The sequence below is a fragment of the Nicotiana tabacum genome, chromosome 19 (genome assembly GCF_000715075.1).
Source record: "Nicotiana tabacum cultivar K326 chromosome 19, ASM71507v2, whole genome shotgun sequence".
Classification (NCBI taxonomy): domain Eukaryota; kingdom Viridiplantae; phylum Streptophyta; class Magnoliopsida; order Solanales; family Solanaceae; genus Nicotiana; species Nicotiana tabacum.
The window spans coordinates 107231886-107256680 of record NC_134098.1 but is presented as its reverse complement, the minus strand read 5'-3'; the positions used below and the strand labels follow the sequence as shown (position 1 = coordinate 107256680).

Genomic DNA, 24795 nt, shown 5'->3' with positions numbered 1-24795 from the left:
AGTAACAAATTTAATTTTTGATCAGTATATGACTAAGTTGGCTAGCGTTCATCCTTCAGATGAACAGAAGGAGAAAATTAGAATAAGGAAGGAAAAGAGAATGGAGGAGAAAAAAAATGAAAGGAAAAAAGAGCAAATCAAAGAGAAAGAGGACTGCCAAAAAATAGGAATGTGAGGATTATGAAAAAGAAGAAGTGGAGATTAAGGATCTTACCGAGTTTACTTGGCTTATTGAAGAATCAACTGGTGAAAAGGTGGCCAACTACGTAAGAGGCATTGACCTTTCATGTGGTATCACATGGGCATCTGCCGAAAAAGTATTCTTTCCATTTCGACTTAAGCCAAGGTCGGGCCAGAGATCTATGCATTACTTTCTTGGAATTCTGCACTTTAAAGATAAAACTATATATGTGTATGATTCCATGAGCAATACGCCATATGAGCGTGCGGTTAAACATGTCCAAAATTATGCCCGGTTGATCCCATACTATCTCAAATGCTTGGACTTTGGCACACACAATAAAATTTATGGGAAAAATCATGTGGAAAAATTTACAATTAAGTGGATGAACACACACCTACAGGATAACAAGTATGTGTTTGGCATATGTTTACCATGCATCTTATGTTTATTATTTTTTCTTCTTGTGTTAACTATTCTTCAATTCTTTTTCATGTTCTTTTTGTAGTGTTGGTTGTGGTATATTTGCTCTTAAGTTCCTTGATATGCGGTTGAAGTAAGAAGATGTCTTCAAATTCAATCAAAGTCATGCGTTGATATTCAGGAGAGAATTGGCTACAAATCTTTGGGCTCATGGAAAGTGAAAACAAGATAGCGGTTATGAAACTCCAGAAGAGCAACTAGGACATGACTATGGAGAATATGAAGACACTCTATGTGATGTTTTTCGATAGAGAATAACTTGTAAATGAAAAATAATTTTTTTTCTTTTTTTTCAAGGATGTAAGTGAAAACAAAATTGGATTTGTGAATATACACTATTTTTTGTGAATTATGTGATGTCTGTATTTTAAATTTTTTTTCTATTCGCGTTAATTAGTCTTTTAGTTGACTTAAATCGTATCAAATACTTTTGTCTCTTTTATCATGAACTTAAGTATATTTTTGTGAAAATTCAGCACACTAAACTTCAGCATGAACTCAATAACTTCTTGTTTAGGCTGAAGTTTTGGATAAAAAGTGTCGACTGTAGGACAAAAAGTACATTAGCATATTTAGCATATTAGCATATTAGGATATTAGCATGAAGTTTTTAAGTTCTGCATGCTTATTGTGAAGTGTTAGAAAATGAACAAAAAAACTTCAGCATGTTCAGTCTGAAGTTTTAGCACATGAACTAAATAACTTCAGCATCTGTAGACTGAAGTTTTAGCACATGAACTAAATAACTTCAGCATATTAGCACATGAACTAAATAACTTCAGCATATTAGCATATTAGCATGAAGTTTTAACTTCTGCATGTTTAGTGTGAAGTGTTAGGAAATGAACAAAAAAACTTCAGCATGTTCAGTCTGAAGTTTTAGCACATGAACTAAATAACTTCAGCATATTATCACACGAACTAAATAACTTCAGCATATTAGCACATGAACTAAATATTAGCATATTAGCATGAAGTTTTAACTTCAGCATGTTCAGTCTGAAGTTGTAACACATGAACTAAATAACTTCAGCATCTGTAGACTGAAGTTTTAGCACATGAACTAAATAACTTTAGCATATTAGCACATGAACTAAATAACTTCAGCATATTAGCACATGAACTAAATATTAACATATTAGCATGAAGTTTTAACTTCAGCATGTTCAGTCTGAAGTTGTAGCACATGAACTAAATAACTTCAGCATCTGTAGATTGAAGTTTTAGTACATGAACTAAATAACTTCAGCATATTAGCACATGAACTAAATATTAGCATATTAGCATGAAGTTTTAACTTCAACATCTGTATACTGAAGTTTAGCACATGAACTAAATAACTTCAGCATCTGTAGACTGAAGTTTTTATTGGAAACTCATTGCTAACCTTCAAAACTTCAGCATGTTTTGGTATTTTTTTAACTTGATACTTATCTTTTTTGCATTTACTAGCTACTTTTTGTCTTTTATTACCTACTTCATCTTACATTTAAATTTGTTTGACCATATAATAAATGAACTGAAAAGTTACTTTTGAATTTACAAATAATAAATGAAAACTTTTCATGCTGAAGATATTTTCTTACTATAGATAAACTGTGGAATTATTAGGATGAATTTACATTTCTTTTTCCATTTACCACCTACTTATTTTTTTACCACCTACTTATCTTGTTACATTCAATTTCTCTGAACGTAAAACAGTAAATAGACCTGAAAAGTTACCTTGGCATTTATAGATATTAAATTGATTAGGTGTACTCTTTGGCTATATTAACAATCTCTTCACTTGAAAATTTCATAGTCATCCATAGACTTCTATCATATTTCTTTAAATTTATATTCATCCTTAGCCTTTTAGCTTTTTAAAAGAAATAATGTCTGGTGCTAGCGGAAGTAGGAAGGTTACAATGGATGAACTTATGCAGAAGTGGGAGAGTTTAAAGTCTGATTGGAATAGTAACGTACCAATGGCTAATCTTATGCAGACGTGGGATCAAATAAAGGTTGATAGGGAAAGAATCAAACCACAGTTTTTTGCCGATGAATCATTCCAGAATAGGCTGAACCTCGAACGCAGTTGTGAAGGTTATTCAACCTCGTTTGACAAGATTGTCCAGCAGTTTGATTGTTTTAAGTTTCCCATCTGGGACGACTATGCTAAGCTGCAAAACAGCTTGAAGAGTCTTCCTTATCTTATGGACATGGTAATAGTTGAACAAAGTCAGTTGCGTGATGAATTCAACAAGTTGAAGTGTAATCTCATTGGACTTTGTGGTCTTTTTCCCGAGTATCCTATAGTTATCTCTGATTCGGATGATGATGAGATATATCGAGAAATTGAAGATTACTGTTCTGATGATGGTGATGATGCTCAGTTTTTGTAATCCTTTTTTTTATGTTTTTCTTCTGTGTTTGTTGTTAATGTTTTTTATGGATCTTCTTTTTGTTTTGTCAATGTTTTGATGATGGTTGTATTTTGTTAATGTTTATGTTGTTATATTAATGAAAATCTTATTATATTTTTTGTAATGATTTTTTCCAAACTTCAGAGAGAATATGCTGAAGTTATTTAGTTCATTTTCTAAAACTTCAGTCTAAATATGCCGAAGTTTTGTTATACATGTTTTTTTTTGTGTGTGTTAAAGAAATGTATTTCACTTACAGTTTTTTCTCGCTGAAGTCATTGCGCACTTTTTAAAAATGCAACCAAACATATAAGTCGCGAAACAAAAATGAGTGGTTTGTACTTTAAGCAATATATAAAAGAGTATTTTTCAATCCAAGAGCTTATTGTTTTTATTTCTACGAAAACAATCACATTTCACATATATCATTCAATAATGAAAGTGTAAATTCAGACCAAGAATTATTGAACGTTGGAGTATTTTTCAGCGTGTTTCTTAGAATATGGATGAGGTTCTGGAGAAGACAAGCAAGTTATTCTGTCATGCCCAATTTGTTTACAACGACTGCATTTGGTAGACTTCAATGGTACTGATTCAGTCGTAGGGATATGCCTCTTCTTTTGTCTTCTTCCTTGTAAAATCTCTACATCGGGAGGTTGAGTGATTTCATATTCTACATTTTGTGGAATATCCCATGTATTTTGATCTGCCACAATATTCACATGTCCTTCATATGTTTTGAACTATGTTTCCCTTGAATACCATTTTGAGCAATAATCAGATTTCTGCAAAAATCTCTTATTAATAGCAGCAATTGCGCGTGGACAGGGCAATTCATTAAGTTGGAATTCCAAGCAGTCACAAGTTCTCTTCTTTAAGTCCACAATGAATTTCATTCCTTCACTATTTATTCTAAACAACATTGAATCGAGGTTGAACACCTAAGAAGGAATAAAAAAATAAAAAAAACTATATTAGTGTATTATTGCTTCAAAAAGAAATAGTATAAAGTTTTTTATATGTAACCAGTAAATCACTGCAACGGATATAAAAAGCTGAAGTGATTATGCATTAGTTAATTACTTCAGAGAAAACACGTTGAAGTAAATTCTGAAGTTAATAAATAGACTCGCAAATATTTTGCAAGCATCTCTTCTTCTGCCCATATTGATACTTTGTGAAAAGTTTCATGTGTTTTTTTTTTCTCCGTTCGTAAAACCACTCTCCCAACTTTTCTTGGATGAAATCTAACATTCTTATAATAGGCATCTCTCTCGCTTTTAGTAACACAGAATTCATTGATTCTACCATGTTTGTTATCAGCATATCATAACGTCGCCGTGGGAACCACGATGGAGCCCATCTCTCTGGCGGCTCTTCCATTATGTAATTGTATGTTTTCTTGTCAACACTTTTGATTTGGTACATTAACTGATTAAAATCTTTACATTTGTATGACCTTGCAGTGCTTTGAAAAAGATTTATTACCGTGGCTTTTGCATGTCTTTGCTTTAAATTTTTCTCAAAGTGATAGAGGCAGATACCATGGTGAGCTTCAGTATAAACTTTTCTAATCCTATTTGTGATCAATTGGTTTCTATCTGATAAGAAAATCAGTTCACGACGGACTTGAATTGCTTTTCTCATTTCCCCGAAGAACCAAATGTATGCATCATTATTTTCTGAATCTGCTACACCAAAAGATAAAGGAAAAAATTTGATTGTTTGCATCCTTTGATACAACAACAAATAGAACGCCACGATATTGACTTTAAAAATGTTGTATCTACTGCAATCACGGGTCTACAGTAGCACCAACCAGCTATTGATGCCGCAGGAGCAAAGAACATGCAAGCAAATCTGTACAGTGAAACACAAAAAAACAAATCATAAGGTGTGAAGTTTTTCAGATAGGAACATTTGAAACTTCAGGCTGATGGTTAGTATTGTTTTGCTTACCGATTCTGCTCATCTCTTTTTATGCTAGTGTACATTCCTGAATTTTTATGCACCATCATGTGTAGGTATGAAGGAAGAATCTGGTAGTTCTCTTCCGGTGTTCCCTTTATGGAAGCAATAGCTTTTTGAATAGCGCGCCATGCCTTGTGATATCCAATGTCAATTCCAAATTTCTTTTTCATTTCACTTTCTACAAAGGCTGGTGTAACCTCAATCTTTTTATCTCGAACATGTTCTAAAATTTGTTCACTTATAAAATTTGATGTAGCATGCTTCTGATCTGATTTTCTTGCATCAACCGAGCATTCATGATTGTTATGATATTTTATCACCCTGAAAAGTGAGGAATTTTTTATTCTGGTAGCACGTACATTCCAACCACATTTCTCCACGATGCATTTCAGCTCGTATCTCTTTGAACATGATCTAATAGTAGTGAATTCAACTTTTTGGTTTATCTCCAAGCTGCAGAAAAATTTAGTCATGTTCTTCTTGTTGTCAAAAACTGATCCTACTCTTACTTCCTCAGGCAATGCATCGTGCCTAAGTATTTTACATGGTGGAGATTCTTTCAGCTTTCTCCTCACTCTTTTTCTTGATTTCTTAGAAGCAGTAGAAGTTTCAGCAATTTCTTCAGTTGTATCTGGTGTTATTGGTATAAATTCCTTGTTTTCTTCATCTTCGTTGTTGCTTGTCATTGCAGAAGGTAACAAAAAACTTTGTTGGATCGTGTGTTGGTTGTCTATTTGCATTATTAGCTGTCCTTTTTCTTCTTGATCGTCAACAAACTAGTATGAATTTATTGTAGCGGTATATAATTGTTGTAACATTCCATATTCTGAAGCAGCCATAATGTTAGAAGGTTGTTGCTCGTTGTCTACTTTCATTATTGAATGTTCTAGTTCATGTTCATAATCAGCAAATTGTTCTGAATCTATTGTATATCCAAGAGATGGTTTGAATGTTGCAGATTCTGAAGAAGCTATACTGTCAGAAATGAGTTGTATTTTTTCGACGACAAAATGGCAATTCTTGTAGGCTGAATTAGTTGTTAGCAAATATATACAGGTTCTGAGTTCTTCATCTGAAGTTACAAGCATACTTTTGCTTGTATTTAGTTTGATATCAAACCATATCTTTAGTGAATATTTGGTTGAATCAATATATGTAACTTCACTAATTTTCTTTTGGAAAGTATTGAATGATACTTGTTTATTAAGCAGAACAAGTTTTGTATCATGATCCAAGTATTTTAAATCAAAAGTCCACCTCCCATTGAAAGTAATAACAAGACAAATTGAACTCATCCTGCAGAAGCATGTTTAGTGTCAAGTATTAGGAAACTGAACAAAATAATTTAAGTGTGAAGTTCATAAAACATTCATTAGAAAATTACATACTGCAGGAGAAAAACTTAAGCACGTTTAAGCTGAAGTTTTGGCAAATGTACTAGAATACTTCAGCTTGTTTATTCTGAAGTTTTCGAAAAAAAGCTCATGAAAAAGCTGTTTAATGCTGGACAAAACTTAAGCATGAACGAAATTTAACTTCAGCATGCAGGAGAAAATTACATAGTGCAGGAGGAAAACTTTAACAGTTTCGTCCTGAAGTTTTTACAAATGAACTAAACAACTTCAGCATCTTCTGCTGAAGTTGCTGAAAAAGCTCATGACAAAACTATTGAATTCAGGACAAAACTTCAGCATATTGAATGCTGAAGTATTAGCAAATGAACAAAAAACACTTCAGCTTGTTTATACTGCAAGACAAAGATTTCAGCGTTTTGGTGTGAAGGTTTAGCAAATTATGTAAAAACTCAACTAGTTAAATTCACTAGAAAATTACATAGTGCAGGAGGAAAACTTCAGCAATTTCGTCCTGAAGTTTTTACAAATGAACTAAACAACTTCAACATCTTCTGCTGAAGTTTCTGAAAAAGCTCATGACAAAACTATTAAATCCAAGACAAAACTTCAGCTTATTTTATTGCTGAAGTATTAGCAAATGAACTAAAAAACTTCAGATTTTTTATACTGCAAGACAAAGACTTCAGCGTTTTAGTGTTAAGGTTTAGCAAATTATGTAAAACTCAGCTAGTTAAATTCACTAGGAAATTACATAGTGCAGGAGAAAAACTTCAGCAGTTTCGTCCTGAAGTTTTTACAAATGAACTAAACAACTTCAGCATCTTCTGCTGAAGTTTCTGAAAAGGCTCATGACAAAACTATTGAATCCGGGACAAAACTTCAACATATTTTAGTGCTGAAGTATTAGCAAATAAACTAAAAAACTTCAGATTTTTTATACTACAAGACAAAGACTTCAGCATTTTGGTGTGAAGGTTTAGCAAATTATGTAAAAACTCAGCTAATTAAATTCACTAGGAAATTACATAGTGCAGGAGGAAAACTTCAGCAGTTTCGTCTAGAAAATTTTACAAATAAACTAAACAACTTCAGCATCTTCTGCTGAAGTTTCTGAAAAAGCTCATGACAAAACTATTGAATCCAGGAAAAAACTTCAGCATATTTTAGTGTTGAAGTATTAGCAAATGAACTAAAAAACTTCAGGTTTTTTATACTGCAAGACAAAGACTTCAGCGTTTTGGTGTGAAGGTTTAGCAAATTATGTAAAAACTCAGCTAAATAAATTCACTAGAAAATTACATATTGCAGGAGGAAAACTTCAGCAGTTTCGTCCTGAAGTTTTTACAAATGAACTAAACAACTTCAATATCTTCTGCTGAAGTTTCTGAAAAAGCTCATGACAAAACTATTGGATCCAGGACAAAACTTCAGTATATTTTTGTAACGACCCGGCCGGTCATTTCGAGAGTTATAACCCTGTTTTATCCATTCCTACTTCTTTTTGTATAATTCAGCTATATTATGTTATATCGGGTTAGTTGGTTCGAGTCCGGAAGGAACTCGGGGTGAAATGAGACACTTAGTCTCATAATTAAAATTTTAAGTTAGAAAAATAGATTGGATATGGACCTATATGTAAACGACCTCAAATTTGAATTTTGATGATTTCAATAGCTCCGTATGGTATTTTGGGCTTAGGAGCGTGTCCGGAATATTATTTGGAAGTCCGTAGAGGAATTAGGTTTGAAATGCCGAAAGTTTTATTTTGAGAAGTTTGACCGGGGGGTTGACTTTTTGATATCGGAGTCGGAATCCGATTTTAAAAATTGGAATACCTCTGTCATGTCATTTATGACTTGTGTGCAAAATTTGAGGTCAATCGGACGTGATTTGATAGGTTCCGGAGTTGTTCGTAGAAATTAGAAATTTTAAAGTTCATTAGGCTTGAATTAGGGTGTGATTCATGGTTTTAGTATTGTTTGAGGTGATTTGAGGATTCAACTAAGTTCGTATGATTTTTAGGATTTGTTGGTATATTTGGTTGAGGTCCCGAGGGCCTCGGGTGAGTTTCGGATGGTTAACGGATCAAAAATTGAACTAGAACAGCTGCTGCAATTTCCTTCGGTTGGAAATTTCTTCTGCCCAGCGATCGAGCCCAGCAATCTCCCAGCGATCGAGCCCAGCAATCTCCCAGCGATCGAGCCTGGAATCGAGGGCCACGATCGAGCCCAGAATCGAGGGGCACGATCGAAGACACGATCGAGCCAGGAATCGAAGGCCACGATCGAAGATATGATCGAGCCCAGGGTCGAGGGTCAGGGTCGAAGGCCAGGATCGAAGGCATGATCGAAGGCCTAGGACCGAGAATCAGGATCTAAGGCCCAGGATCAAGGGCCAGGATCGAGGCCCAGGATCGAGGCTCAGGATCGAGGGCCAAGATCGAGGGCCAGGATCGAGGGCCTCGATCGAAGACCGAGGATGTCTGGGCAGAATTATAAAAATAGGGACTTCGTCCCATTCTCCATTTTTGGCAAATTGGAGCTTGAGGAGAGCCGGGTTTTGGTATATTTTCAAGGAAAAACTTGAGGTAAGTCCTTGTTATCATTTCTACTCCAAAATATTGAATTTCATCGAATAATCCGGATAGATTACATGATTTTGAGGTGTAAATAGGAGATTGGAACTTAGAAATTTGAAAATAAGATTTATACATTTGAGGGTCGAGTTGAGGTCGGATTTTGGTAAAATTGGTATGGGTAGACTCGTGGTTGAAAGGGCTTTCAGATTTCGTAACTTTTGTCGGGTTCCGAGACGTGGGCCCCGTAGGTGATTTTGAGCCAATTTCGGGTTTTGGTCTAATTTTGAAGCTTTTCTTGTGGAATTCATTCCATTAGCGTATATTGATGGTATTATACTGATTGTGAATAGATTTGGAGCATTTGGAGGCCGAATCCAGAGGCAAGAGCATTGCGAGGTAGAGATTTGACCGGTTTGAGGTAAGTAACGATTGTAAATCTAGTCCTGAGGGTATGAAACCCCGGATTTCGTATCATTCTATTATTTTGAGGTGACGCACATGCTAGGTGACGGGCGTGTGGGCGTGCACTATTGGGGATTTGTGACTTGGTCCATCCCGTAGCAACTGTAAAGTTGCATACTTTGTTGAAACCATTTGATACTCATATGTTTTAGAAAGAATTTCAGTAAATTGGGCTGAATGTCATGTTTGGGCCTTGCACCAATGCTGTTTGGACCCTCAGGGGCTGTTTCTTATCATCCTCTCATTGTTTTCGATTGAAAATCTATGCTCAATCATGTTTATGCTTGTTTACCGCATAACTCAGTTTTTATGACTCTATTTTGATGCATATAAATATTTTGGGCCGAATGCCCTGTTTTACTGAAATGCCCGAGTGGCTTGAAATATTTATGACTGAGTGTGGCCGAGGGCCTGATTTGTGAGGATGAGTGTGGATCGGGGCTGCCCGCTTGCAGCATACTTGTGACTGAGTGAGGCCGAGGGCCTGATTTGTGAGGATGAGTGTGGATCGGGACTGCCCGCCTGCAGCATACTTTATTATTATCGCACGTGAGTTGTCCGTGCAGATTATAGCGCTTGGGATGAAGGATCCCCTCCGGAGTCTGTACACACCCCCAGTGAGCGCAGGTACCTACTGAGTGCGAGTGCCGAGTGCTGAGTGATTGTGAGGTATGCCCGAGTGGCAAGAGTGATTGTGAGGTATGCCCGAGTGGCAAGAGTGATTGTGAGGTATGCCCGAGTGGCAAGAGTGATTGTGAGGTTTTTCCGAGGGGCTGTTCATGATTTCATCATTTTTGCTCACCTTTGCATTGAGCCTTTGTTTGAAAAACTATTGGAAAGTAAAAATGTCTTTAAAAATGATTTTTATTGGAACTAGGTTTAAACGAGATGTTTGATTCAAATCCTGATTTTTAAGAGCATATGGTATTTTACTGAGATTTCCTGATATGAACGTTATATGCTTTATTGCTCGTCACTACTGCTCAGTCTTTATTGTTGTTACTTACTGAGTTGGCGTACTCACGTTACTCCCTGCACCTTGAGTGCAGATCCAGGTGTGGCTGGACACGGTAGCGGTTATTGCGTTTCTGGTTGCAGATTTTCTTGGAGATAGCAAGGTAGTTGTTTGGCGATCGCAGCCCCTGCTCTTCTCCCTCTTATCTTCCTCTAGTAGTATTTAACTATTTTTCCAGGCTGAGTTAGCCTTGATATTGTTAGACAGATTATAGTAGATGCTCATGACTAGTGACACCTCGATGTCGGACTTTTTTTTTCTTTTCCGTAATTCTATTTGTTTTCTTTGATTTGAACTCTTTTAAATGGAGGTTTTATTTTAAATAACCTTGGAATTTTCTTTGAAATGAAATATCGATTTGTTTTGGAATGAGTCGGCTTGCCTAGTTCCACGATAGGCGCCATCACGACAGGGAATTAGTTTTGGGTCGTGACAGATTGGTATCAAAGCCTAGGTTACATAGGTCTCACGAGTCATGAGCGGGTTTAGTAGAGTCTTGCGGATCGGTACGGAGACGTCTGTACTTATCTTCAGGAGGCTACAGAACCTTTAGGAAACTCCATATTCTTGAATTCTTGTCGTGCAAAATTGATTCAGCTTGAGACATAACTCTTTGAATTCCTTCCATGCATCTCGTATGCGCACATGAGCGCTCAGTATCAGTTGTGCATCGCCGGCTTGTGATTCTATGAACAAGGTTGAGTTGTGTATTCTGTGTTATGGTGGTGAGCCAGTCTGGAGGACTTGAGGCCATGGTTAAACTGCAGCTTAGGCTCGGTAGCTTCAGTTGTAACCTATACATTTGGACTCATGTCTCCGATAATGTCACTACGAGTTGAATTGTGGCTCGATGAGCAGTGGAATGGCTATGTGGTGAGTATGACGTAACTGCTGGAAGTGTTAAGACTATGTGAATATTTTGAAGGATCTTTCACGTTGTTAAATTTTGGGGCAAATTAAATTCTCATGTCTGTTAATGAGTTTGAACTCAAGAAGAGTAAATGGTTGTGTAGTAATGGTGGTTGCGAATGTGTATTTTGATGTTGATGGCTCGGGAAGGATAATCTTTGAAGAAACTTAGAATCGGTAACATTTTATTGGTTCAGGTGCGACAGAGATACATTTCGATTTGATGCAGCGGTTGGGTAGAAAAGTATGAGGGGAAGACATGACGGGAAGTGTTTCGCGGTGGTTGAAGTACTAGCAGGTCAAGTAGGAGAAGTAGAGGTTGAGAAGTTTCTTAAAGGAGATGATTTAACCGAAGTAAGAGTGACAGATTAGCATATGAATTCACTAGTAGGCTAGTCGTGTGCCTTGAGAAAGGGTAGAATGGTTTGGAATCGTGTTAGCATGTGAATCGGCCTGCAGACTCTATTTGGAGTGATGGTTAGTGTACAAAGGAAAAATTTAATACGGCAGAAAGGAGTGTGTTTGAAATGAATAGAGGCGTGGAGATCTGATTATCGTGTTAGGTGCAATATGACTTGAGTTCGGAAGGTATTGTTGACGTATAGTTGATGTCAATAGGGAAAGTGCAGACTTATACAAATGGTGGGCAAGCATGAACTCAGGAGAATTTACGGATTTAGTGGTCGTTGCACTCAGTGCAGTGTCATTGGTAGATGTCGGTAAGGAATTCCACATGTGGGTTATCTCCTGTGTGCAGCTAGCGGTAGCATGATGTTGATGAAGCGTTGCGAGGAATATTACTTGCTACCCGGTAGGAGGTCGCGTGTGTGATTTTGGCTGGAGATTCAGAATGTTCATGAAAGGCTTAATAAAAGACTTCGAGAAGTCTGGTGGGTTAATGGTGCGAGATCTTGGTAATTGAGAAGGAGAAATCCTTACGGGTTCTAATTTTTATTTTTATTTTTTATAATTGCATCTTAAGGCTAAGTGGGGGAGTCTGCTATCGACGAGTTGATTGCACGGTTATGGGTCATATTAGTTTCGGTTCGGGGTATACTTGTGAATTAGTTATGACTTGCAGAGGTCGAGATCGAGGATGACTCGGGTAAAAGAATTTCTGGACACAAGTTGTATTACACTCTATGGTTATAGGAGGACAATAAAATAATTGAGTGGTTATTCACGAAGAATGTAGTGTACATGGAGCGGGAATTTGCTCGGTTGCGTAGGAATGTGGGTTACTCTTTATTTCCATTGGATTTTGGTGTGCTAACGGGGCACGGGTCATTTCGGTCCATTTGGTCGGTTAATTCGAGATTTAAGTAGAGTGGATGACTCTCAAGAATGGGTACAATGGATTCAAGATTTATAAATATGGCTAGAAAACTGGGAGTTGCATTGAACGGTGTTGAGACTCATGGCATCTTATATCATTGTGAATTATGCATTTCAGTATCAAGAAGGTGAAGGAAACAGTTTTAGGTTCACATAAAATCTCTTCGGAGTAAGCATTTTTGGTTGTGGAGCCTTTGGAATACATAAAAAGGGAATTCGGCGGCTTATAAGCTTTAGGGCGGCGTGATTCTATGCTAGAGTTCGTGGGGTAAGTTTTAGTTAAGGATAGTAGTGTTCTAACAAGGAAAAAGTAGCAATTTGAAGGCAATTTAGCTAGAACTTGGAGAAATAGGACAACTTGGTAGTAGGTTGGGTTAGCACAGTAATGGGTATGATCGGTTATTTGTGTACTTATGACGTGGCTAGTATCTACAGGTGCTTCGTGGCAATGCTTCCAGATTTGGCAACCTGTGTGGCTTGGTAAAGTTAGAGGAATTCGGTTCAGATAGCTTGATTATGTGCAAATGGATTTCAAACATGATGGGTTCTACCATGGTTTAAACCAGATAATTTCTACCGATGTACGGAGCGGGTTGTGTGTTATGATTTTCTCCTAGAAAGAAGCAAGAAAGAGGTTTCTGACTAATAAGGTATGTAATTGCTAGTGACTCAGATTTGATAATGGAATTCTTATGTTTGTCACATGATGACATAATAGATGTGGTGTGTTGTGCGGGAATAGGATTTACATGTACCAGGTCACAGTTCAGTTCTGAAGGGAAGGACATAAATTCTTAGGCAGCATGAACGATTTTCGATGACTAGGTAAATGATATTACTATCTGGTATAGCTTGATGAGAGTGTACATTTCAGAAGGGGCAGTGTGTTTTGATTTATGGGTACTTCGCTGGTATTGCGGCACTCTCCTGGTTGATTGATTGTTGATATTCAAATTTTTGCCAGGTGGCACGGAAGAAGTTTCAAAGTATTTCTCATGGGAGGATTGTGTATGAGAGAGGTGTTAGGCATTCGGGCGGTGGAGGTGGAATAAAATAGGGTGATTCATGTGTTCTATGGAATTGAAGATTGGGAGTTCTCATGAGCAGATTGTTTCATGGTGGTGGACTGTGAAGTTGTGGCCGGAGCTAGCCAGATGATAGAAGGTGTTATGATTCCGTCATTTTGGACTTTCGGAGGTTGTTTATCTATTGGTGGCTGACCATTGTTGATTCGGGGCCTATTGGTAGGCCCAATTAAGATGTGTATTCTTTACCGAACCGAATTGATTGGCTCCATACTGCTATTATTGAAGGAAGTTCCATTCGGTTGATGTGAGGCTTATTCGTGCTCTGAAATGACCGGTGAGTTACTCTTCTAGGCTACGAGGAGTTGGGATTCGTGGTTATATGCACATATGGTGCGGTTCTATTGTGGCCTTATAGCGGAATTTGAGCAAGAATAACATTGGATATTTCTTAGTTGATGACGTATTGGTCGTGTTCTTTCGGGTTTTGTGTGGCATGGTGTCATTTGCTTCTCTGTGGTTATGGTAATGCACTTTGGGTACTTGATGTCGAATTGCGCATGGTTATTGATTTTTAGCAGGGTGACTTGAGGTGTTACATATGGACCAGTATTTGGATAGGGTCGCGTATTGCAGCAAAGTTATGTGGAAATATGATCCCTCGTGTAAGATTCATGTGTTATGGTTCTGCGGTGTGTGATGGGTTCTTAGCATTGCGTCGGGGTGGTACTCGTCGAGCTTGCATAACGGTTCTCCTGTTTGGGTCATTGTTATGATTGGGTACATTTGGAATGTTGCTATCTGGTGCACGGATTGCACGGGTTGTGGCTTTAGATTGTATTGATGTGTCATGTCATTAGAGTGGTCGTGTTGGATGAGACGAGGTCATTGGGCCTAGGATGGATGCTATCAGATTTGATTGTGGTATAATTGGGAGAAGGTGTAGATCTCTGGTTGTATGGTTTGAGCCGGGTGAGGATAGGCTCTTAGGTACAGACTTGGTCCAGGACGCATTAGATAAGGTGAAATTGATTCAGGAGCGGCTTCGCACGGCGCAATCTAGGCAGAAGAGCTACGCGGATAGGAAGGTCCGTGATGTGTCTTTTATGGTTGGGGAGAAGGTTTTGCTGAAGGTATCATCCATGAAGGGTGTTATGAGGTTTGGGAAGAGGGGCAAGTTGATCCCCCGGTTCATTGGGCCTTTTGAGGTGCTTCAGAGGATAGGAGATGTGGCTTATAAGCTTGCCTTGCCACCTAGCTTGTCGAGTGTGCATCCAGTGTTTCATGTTTCCATGCTCCGGAAGTATATTGGAGATCCGTCCCATGTTTTGGATTTCAGCACGTTTCTGTTAGAGAGTGATATGACTTATGATGCGGAGCCGGTGGCTATTTTGGATCGGCAGGTTCGAAGGTTGAGGTCAAAAAATATAGATTCAGTGAAGGTGAAATGGAGAGGTCAGCCTATGGAGGAGGCCACTTGGGAGACCGAGCGAGAGATGCGGAGCAGATATCCATGCCTATTCGAGTCTCCAGGTATGTTTCTAGACCCGTTCGAGTACGAACGGATGTTTAAGAGGGGGAGGATGTAACGACCCGACCGGTCGTTTCGAGAGTTATAACCCTGTTTTCCCCGTTCCTACTTCTTTTTGTGTCATTCAGCTATATTATGTTATATCGGGTTAGTTGGTTCGAGTCCGGAAGGAACTCGGGGTGAAATGAGACACTTAGTCTCATAATTAAAATTTTAAGTTAGAAAAATGGACCGGATATGGACCTATATGTAAACGACCTCGGATTTGAATTTTGATGATTCCAATAGCTCCGTATGGTGATTTTGGGCTTAGGAGCGTGTCCGGAATATTATTTGGAAGTCCGTAGAGGAATTAGGCTCGAAATGCCGAAAATTTTATTTTGAGAAGTTTGACCGAGGGGTTGACTTTTTGCTATCGGAGTCGGAATCCGATTCTGAAAATTGGAATACCTCTATCATGTCATTTTTGACTTGTTTCCAAAATTTGAGGTCAATCGGACGTGATTTGATAGGTTCCGGAGTTGTTCGTAGAAATTAGAAATTTTAAAGTTCATTAGGCTTGAATTGGGGTGTAATTCATGGTTTTAGCGTTGTTTGAGGTGATTTGAGGATTCAACTAAGTTCGTATGATTTTTAGGATTTGTTGGTATATTTGGTTGAGGTCCCGAGGTCCTCGGGTGAGTTTCGGATGGTTAACGGATCAAAAATTGAACTAGAACAGTTGCTGCAATTTCCTTCGGTTGGAAATTGCTTCTGCCCAGCGATCGAGCCCAACAATCTCCCAGCGATTGAGCCTGGAATCGAGGGGCACGATCGAGCCCAGAATCGAGGGGCATGATCGAAGACACGATCGAGCCCAGAATCGAGGGCCACGATCGAAGATATGATCGAGCCCAGGATCGAGGGTCAGGGTCAAAGGCCAGAATCGAAGGCATGATCGAAGGCTTAGGACCGAGAATCAGGATCGAAGGCCCAGGATCGAGGGCCAAGATCGAGGGCCAGGATCGAGGGCCTCGATCGAAGACCGAGGATGTCTGGGCAGAATTATAAAAACAGGGACTTTGTCCCATTCGCCATTTTTGGCAAATTGGAGCTTGAGGAGAGCCGGGTTTTGGTATATTTTCAAGGAAAAACTTGAGGTAAGTCCCTTGTTATCATTTCTACTCCAAAATATTGAATTTCATTGAATAATCCGACTAGATTATATGATTTTGAGGTGTAAATCGGAGATTGGAACTTAGAAATTTGGAAATAAGATTTATACATTTGAGGGTCGAGTTGAGGTCGGATTTTGGTAAAATTGGTATGGGTAGACTCGTGGTTGAAAGGGCTTTCAGATTTCATAACTTTTGTCGGGTTCTGAGACATGGGCCCCACAGGCGATTTTGAGCCAATTTCGGGTTTTGGTCTAATTTTGAAGCTTTTCTTGTGGAATTCATTCCATTAGCGTATATTGATGGTATTATACTTATTGTGAATAGATTTGGAGCATTTGGAGGCCAAATCCAGAGGCAAGAGCATTGCGAGGTAGAGATTTGACCGGTTTGAGGTAAGTAACGATTGTAAATCTAGTCCTGAGGGTATGAAACCCCGAATTTCGTATCATTCTATTATTTTGAGGTGACGCACATGTTGGGGATTTGTGACTTGGTACATCCCGTAGCAACTGTAAAGTTGCATACTTTGTTGAAACCATTTGATACTCATATGTTTTAGAAAGAATTTCAGTAAATTGGGCTGAATGCCATGTTTGGGCCTTACGCCAATGCTGTTTGGACCCTCAGGGGCTATTTTTTATCATCCTCTCATTGTTTTCGATTGAAAATCTATGATCAGTCATGTTTATGCTTGTTTACCGCATAACTCAGTTTTTATGACTCTATTTTGATGCATATAAATGTTTTGGGCCGAATGCCCTGTTTTACTGAAATGCCCGAGTGTCTTGAAATATTTATGACTGAGTGTGGCCGAGGGCTTGATTTGTGAGGATGAGTGTGGATCGGGGCTGCCCGCCTGCAGCATACTTGTGACTGAGTGAGGCCAAGGGCCTGATTTGTGAGGATGAGTGTGGATCGTGGCTGCCCGCCTGCATCATACTTTATTATTATCGCACGTGAGTTGTCCGTGCAGATTATAGCGCTTGGGATGAAGGATCCCCTCCGGAGTCTGTACACACCCCCAGTGAGCGCAGGTACCTACTGAGTGCGAGTGCCGAGTGCTGAGTGACTGGGAGGCAAGAGTGATTGTGAGGTATGCCCGAGTGGCAAGAGTGATTGTGAGGTATGCCCGAGTGGCAAGAGTGATTGTGAGGTATGCCCGAGTGGCACGAGTGACTGTGAGGTCTGCCCGAGTGGCTGTTTATGATTTCATCATTTTTGCTCACCTTTGCATTGAGCCTTTGTTTGAAAAACTATTGGAAAATAAAAATGATTTTTATTGGAACTGGGTTTAAACGAGATGTTTGATTCAAATCCTGATTTTTAAGAGCATGTGGTATTTTACTGAGATTTCCTGATATGAACGTTATATGCTTTATTGCTCGTCACTACTGCTCAGTCTTTATTTATTGTTGTTACTTACTGAGTTGGCGTAGTCACGTTACTCCCTGCACCTTGAGTGCAGATCTAGGTGTGGCTGGACATGGTAGCGGTTATTGAGTGTTCTGGTTGCAGATTTTCTTGGAGATAGCAAGGTAGCTGTTTGGCGATCGCAGCCCCTGCTCTTCTCCCTCTTATCTTCCTCTAGTAATATTTAACTATTTTTCCAGGCTGAGTTAGCCTTGATATTGTTAGACAGATTATAGTAGATACTCATGACTAGTGACACCCCGATGTCGGGCTTTTTTTTCTTTTCCGCAATTCTATTTTTTTTCTTTGATTTGAACTCTTTTAAATGGAGGTTTTATTTTAAATAACCTTGGAATTTTCTTTGAAATGAAATATCGGTTTGTTTTGGAATGAGTCGGCTTGCCTAGTTCCACGATAGGCGCCATCACGACAGGGAATTAGTTTTGGGTCGTGACAATTTTAGTGCTGAAGTATTAGCAAATGAACTAAAAAACTTTAGATTTTTTATACTGCAAGACAAAGACTTCAGCGTTTTGGTGTGAAGGTTTATTATGTAAAAACTCAGCTTGTTTAGTTTCATGTTCTAGCAAACAAACCAAAAACTTCAGCATATTTGTCCTCATGACAAAACTGTTGAATGCCTATGTGTCATGCGTTTAACAGTATCCAGAAATAAATTTATTATATAAATCTATGCAAGTGTGATTAAAATATATGGGTTGATTGAATTAAAACTTAAAAAGCATGATGGATTCATGAAGAACTAATTTGAATTCTGAAGATGATTTGCAATACTTACAATGTATTTTGTGATTTTGAATTTGGAATTTGAATCTTGTTCAACTTTCTGGTTTCGTGCTTATGGCAGATGCGGGAGAAGATCTAAGGAGCGACGAAGTGATGGAGGAGAACCGTAAAGTGATTTATGCGTGAAGCATCTTTTATATGTTTTGTAAGGGGTATAATGGTCATATTATTACAGATGTTTTGTCAACCGGGTACCAAATCAATAATTTTTAAAAATAGGGTAAATGTTTAAAGGTGGCACAAATATAGGGTATGGCTACAAATCCCCCGATATTTTACAAGAACTCAAGTTCAACCTTCAAAATTTGATTAAACCTGTTTTTGGTAGTGTTTACCCTAAAATCCGAGTAACAATTAAACTTATTTAGCGGTTTTAAGGATACGTGATTTAATCCAATACCAATTGATAAACAAGGAATTAAATAGATAATCTGAATAGTAAAATAAATCAAACTAGTATTCTAGCAGTGCTTTCGACCTCGATTCGGGATGGTCTCGAGGTTGGGTAACAAGAACAGTAAAGAACAGAAAATAAACAACAATGTACAGTAATGGATAGTAAGTGAAATTGAGAGCAGAGTTTGTGTATATTCTTATCAGTCAAAATCTTCCTCCTTCAAATGAATGGGGTCCCTCTTTATATAGTAGAGGAATCCTAAATAAGGTACAATTCTAATAACGGAAACAAATCCCATGATTGGCGTCAATAACCGCTTGATTCACCCTTTTCTGAGATTTCCGCTGAGATCTTCGGTCGGTTGCTAATATCTCGCCATTCCGTTATTATGCCTTACTCGAAGTCGGTCATGTTCGATCTTGATCTTCAATAAGCACTTCGATCTTCATATCCCATACTCTGCTATTGAGCTCGAGCCTGGTCTATCACGAGCTTACTTTTGAGGCAGCTCCTCGTGCCTATAAAATCGGACATGCCTGATTTCGACCGTATACAGATAGTCCCCACATTTCTTAGAATAAAATGATAAGAAACGGTTTGAGCCTTGATTTTCCGAAACCTCGATCATGACGTCGTCCTCATGACATAAGTGAAGGATGTGACCGAAATGTCCCGTTGGTTCAGTTCCCCAAATCATTAATTCCTGTCAGTTAGCGGTCGGCCACTAGCGCCACTGAACCGTCGCCGTGAGCCTATAAATACCCGCTCCTTCATTGAATCAAACTTTACTTTTGCTCTAATCAAACCTCTAAGTCTTCTCACCCTTTTCGTCTCCTCCTTTTCGCCGTCTGTAGAGCCACCTTCATTAGCACTGAAACCACTAGTGTTTCATCTTCCTTCGCTCTTCTTTACTTATACAAATGGAGAAAACCTCAAAGACCATACCGCAGAAGGAGAAAGCTTATTGCTCCTCTTCCCGGCCGTCCGGCGGCAAGGCGCCATTGGAGCCACTTCCCCATGAGTATGTTCTCGGCCCGTGTACTCTAAAATCTGACTTCAATGTCGAAAACCCTTCATCGATCCTGAGCCGATGTGATCATGTGTCGATGTACATGTGCTCGATAATGAAGAGCCACCTCGAGGCCGTGAAGAGGGACTGCAACTGGGGTCCCGAGGTCGTGGTGCAAATTCCTGCTCCCGAGGAGAGCATCACCGCTTATATGGAGGGGTTCCTGAGTGTTTACACTTACCCCTTCACATTGGGTCCCCTCGACCCAGTGATTATTGATCTCTGTAAAATATATCAGGTCACCCTCGGCCAAATCCACCCCTCTCTATGGCGCATAGTAATCATGCTCCGCTTCTTCTATAGCAAGGCAGAGGGGCTAGAGTTTACTCTAAATCACCTCATGCGGTTGTACCGGCCTCGAATCTATTGAGGACTAATCAGGCTCCAATGCCGGGAAATGAAGGCCTTGATCTCGAGCATCGATGATGACAAGGATCGGGGTTGGATGAGCCGTTTTATACGGGTGAGGACCCATAACATTATCCCGAAAGAGAAGATGTCATTCCCTGAGGAGTGGAACTTTGACCGTAAGTGATCTTTTAAACTTTGTTCTTCGTACCTTCTTCGATTTCTCCTGATATCCCATTTCGACATGCAGCAGTTCCTTGGATGCCTCAAGCGGTACCTGACCTCGAAGATTGGGTTCGGAAGTTAGCTTCAACTTCCACTTATGCCGAACGCACATGGCGTGATTTGGCAGGGGCAGATAGGAGGCCAAGAACTACGGTAAGAATCTCCTTTTCCATGTTCTGAAACACTTTTTATATTTCATTGGTCACTAATTTTCTTTCATGCAGGCCTGACCAAGGATGCCATTTTGAGGCCTCCAAGTAGCGAGGAAGAAACCAAGTCCCCGGTTCCGAAGCCAGGGGAAGACAAGAAGAGGAAAATTGCCTCGCAGTCTGAGGACCCCAAGCCCAAACCTCGAAGGGTAAGGAGGAAAGTAATCGCTCACGATGGACTCGGTCCAAAAACTGAGAGACGAAGAAGAGGAAAATGCCTCGGCACTGACGGTCCTAACTAGGAAAGCCGTCGAGGTCACCAAACCTTCTGAGCCGACGACAGCTGTTAAAATCAAGCCTTGTGTCGAGGAGGCTTCCAAAAAGAAATCAGGTGAGGATCCCAAATTACCAGAGGTTGAGATTGTTTCTCAAACATCTGAAGCTACACCGGACGGGGCCAGGGCCGATTCTGAGACCCCAAAAATCGATTAGAGCATCCCGAGCGACTTGCTCGGGACCATGACAGCATGTCACTTGCCTTCTCTTTCGACTTTTTCTGAGGAGGCACTAAGGGAAGCTCGAGAGTTGAAGACCCCTGATATAGGCGGAGGCTCTAGTGTAAGGGATCCCTTTCGGGATTGCTTTACTGGAGTCGATGATGCCTCTGATATTAGTGACGCTTCTATTCTTTTAGAAGAGGCCCAACGTCTCTTATCTCGGGTAAGAATCAGTTTACTGCACTTCTTTTCTTTACTCTTTTTTTTCTAAATCCGACTAATGTTTTCCTTTTTCGTATAGGCCTTCGCCAAGTTTTGAGGTGACCTCATCCAGTGTGAAACCGAGCTCCAAAAGGTTTAGGAGGAGAGGAACGCTTTGAAGCTTCTTTGCGGCCAAAAAGACGAAACTATAAAGGACATTCAAGTGGATTTGGCCAAGGCTCGTGAGGAAGAGGCTGAGCTAGATAAGCAGGTGAGCATCCTTTTGATAAAGTATGGACTCGACCCAACTGTGGAGGCTAATACTTCATTATCTTAGCTGCAGCAAAAGGTTGAAAGGATCGAGTTGCTTCGGGGAGAAGTCGATCAGGTCAAGGCCGATTGTGATCGGTGGAAGGGGAATATGGACCGCCTGGCTGCAGAAAAAGAAACTACCTTGGCCAAACTATCATCAGCCGAGGTTCAACTTTGGGGCATCAAAGAGAAAATTCGGCCCAAGCCAAGAGGATAAAGGTGCTTGAAACCGGGCTTGCTGAGGCCAAGGCGGAGATCGAGAAGACAACAGTCATGGTGGACAAGTCCATTGCCATGTACCGGGCCAATGCTGAGGCTACTCAAATGCAGCTAAGGGAGGCTTCTGACCGAGAGCAATAGATCATTGACTCAACAAAGTGTCAATCCTGGAGGGAAACCCTCGAGGAAATCCATACTCGAGGTTTTGACCTCTACGAGGAGATAGACCGATCCAAGGTGCTTGAGGCTGAAGCCAGGCATCTTGCCTCCTTCGATGACGAAGACGATGATGAAGAAGGCATTCGAGGCGGATCCGATAAGGGGCCTGAAGGAGAAGTTGCTCCCGAAGAAGAGGTCGAAACCGGTCATAGTTAGGACTTAGTTTCTCTTTTTGTAAGACCTTGATCGGTCTCTTGTACATAACCTTTTTTATCAATATATAATAGAAAAACTTCTTTTGAATATCTTCTCAGTTTTATGTTCAAACATGTTTTGTGCTTTTGCCTTGTGAAAATTTTGTTGTTGCAGCCTCTGTAATTGAGTGAACACTAGTTCGAACTTAGAACAAAACCCTTAGGTTTTTTAGACACGCAAAGGCGAGTCCCCGAGCTCAATAATATATTCGAGATTTTGGATGGCTTGATCGATTCTATTACTGCACTGTTTTTATATCTAAGTTCGAGTATGTTTTGAAATTAGAATAGAATAAACCCTTAGGTTTTTTATCAAATAATGGGTAATTTTTGAACTTACAGTAACATACCCCTTAAGGTTTTATGGCTGATCCTTGAGCTAAATTCAAGTCAACTTTGTTTGAACTCGAAATAGTGGAACCCTTAAGTCCGAGTTGAGTGAGAATAAAGTCTCAAACTCTAAATATTTTGGCCCTTAGGCCCTTTTAGGTTGGGCCCATATGGACTCTAAAAGACGGCTATTATTTCCCCCTTTCGGCTTAAAAGACTTGGTAAAAAATTTCTTTATGCCTTAGTATGTATTTATTTACCCATTGGGTTTTTTGAGGGTCCGATGTCGGTTAAAAACCTTTTTCTTTTTGTGCCTTAGCACGTTTGTGTTAAAGATAATTTGATACCTCTTAAGGTTTTTCGAGGGCTGATTTTATCGAAGCCCTTTTGATTATTTGCCGATGGTAGCCTTTTTTAACCAGTTTTTCAGAGAATTTGAAGGGCTATTGTTATTGCGGAATTCGGACATCTCCGAGCCGCGTTATTTAGGCCGTAGCCTTTAGTTTGTCCATAGACTTTGGGTATGCCTCTTGGGCTTATTTCCCAATAATATTTCGAACTTGTTTACAATGTTAGTCCCCGAGAATGGTGGCCTTGGCCTATAGATCGAGGGGTGCCTCTTTGAGGTCTTATGAATTTGTGTTTAGATAACTCGAATATGCCTATCATCGATGGTAGTCCCCGAATATATATTTGCACTTTGGCTCTTGAGTCGTTTCTCACAATATCATAAGCATGAGATTTGTATAGTAGAGAATTTTCTTCGAGACACAAAATGTTTAAATGAAGAGAGAATGCTTATTTGAATAGTTTATACATGAGCACATGTTTTGCCATCAGGTCTCGACTAATTTATATGGATACGGTTCACTTGATCGTTTGGTCCATTACAAATCTTCCCTATCGAGGCCCTTTGACATGAAGTACTATTCTCGAGAATACATCATTTGAGGGCGATGCCCTCCAGTATTCGAGGTTGATTGCAAAGAAGCCTTGGATACTATTGAATTGTCCTCAGGTAGCATATAATTATTTCCTCGTTAAAAACCTCGCCGGAAAATTCCAGTTGGGATAAAAATCGATCTAAGGGAAAAAGAGTGCAATGCGTACTTTAAAACCTGAGGTCTCGATATCTTTGGTCGAACTCCTGCAATGAGTTAGCGTCGAATATATATAAACAAAAGAAGGGAGAAAGTCATACCTTAACAATGATATCGTTTGAGAAGTGATATGTTCCAGTTGTTTGGCAGTGGTTCGCCGTCCATCGTTCCGAGTTTATAAGACCCTTTTCCGACTATATCGAGGACTTGATAGGGTCTTTCCCAATTCAGGCCGAGCCTTCCTTCATTAGGATCTCAAGTGTTGATGGTGAACTTCCTTAGGACTAAGTCCCCGACCCTGAAGTGGCGAAGGTTGGCTCTTCTATTATAGTACCTTTCGATTCATTGCTTTTGTGCAGCCATTCGAACGAGTGTCGCTTCTCATTTATCATCTAATAATTCGAGGTTAGTATTCATAGCCTCGTGGTTCGATTCCTCCGATGCATGTCGAAACCTAGCACTGGGTTCTCCGACTTCGACTGGAATTAAGGCTTCGGAGCCATACATTAAGGAAAATGGAGTTGCCCCTGTACTGGACTTCGATGTTGTTTGATATGCCCAAAGGACTTCGGGCAGAATTTCTCTCCATTTCCCTTTAGCTTCGTTCAACCTTTTCTTCAGGTTTTGGATGATAGTCTTGTTCGTCGATTCGGCCTGTCCGTTCCCACTAGGGTGATACGGTGTTGACAATATCCTTTTTATTTTATGGTCTTCGAGAAATTTCGTCACTTTACTGCCGATAAATTGTTTACCATTGTCATATACTATTTCTGTGGGTATCCTAAATCGACACACGATGTGATCCCAGATAAAGTCTATAACCTCTTTTTCTCTCACTTTTTCGAATGCCTGTGCTTCAACCCATTTAGAGAAATAGTCAGTCATAAATAAAATGAACTTAGCTTTAC

General features: G+C 39.5%; 1 protein-coding gene across 1 annotated transcript; it reads right to left on the bottom strand.

Annotated features, from left to right (window-relative positions):
- Window positions 1-3815: 3815 nt before the first annotated feature.
- Window positions 3816-5729, bottom strand: LOC142173633 (uncharacterized). Its single transcript, XM_075239259.1, has 5 exons — window positions 5032-5729; window positions 4880-4932; window positions 4617-4760; window positions 4381-4514; window positions 3816-4013 (listed from the first exon to the last, which is right to left on the bottom strand). The coding sequence occupies exons 1-5, from the start codon at window positions 5727-5729 to the stop codon at window positions 3816-3818; spliced, it is 1227 nt and encodes a 408-aa protein (XP_075095360.1).
- Window positions 5730-24795: the final 19066 nt, after the last annotated feature.

Bases quoted from the DNA above. Each gene is read 5' to 3' on its own strand.
- LOC142173633 (XM_075239259.1), bottom strand. From the start codon at position 5,729: ATGACAAGCAACAACGAAGATGAAGAAAACAAGGAATTTATACCAATA. The intron at 4,515-4,616 runs GTATCTGCCTCT...ACAAATGTAAAG, and splicing joins TTATACTGAAGCTCACCATG to ATTTTAATCAGTTAATGTAC. The intron at 4,014-4,380 runs GTAGAATCAATG...ATTCCTTCTTAG, and splicing joins ATATGCTGATAACAAACATG to GTGTTCAACCTCGATTCAAT.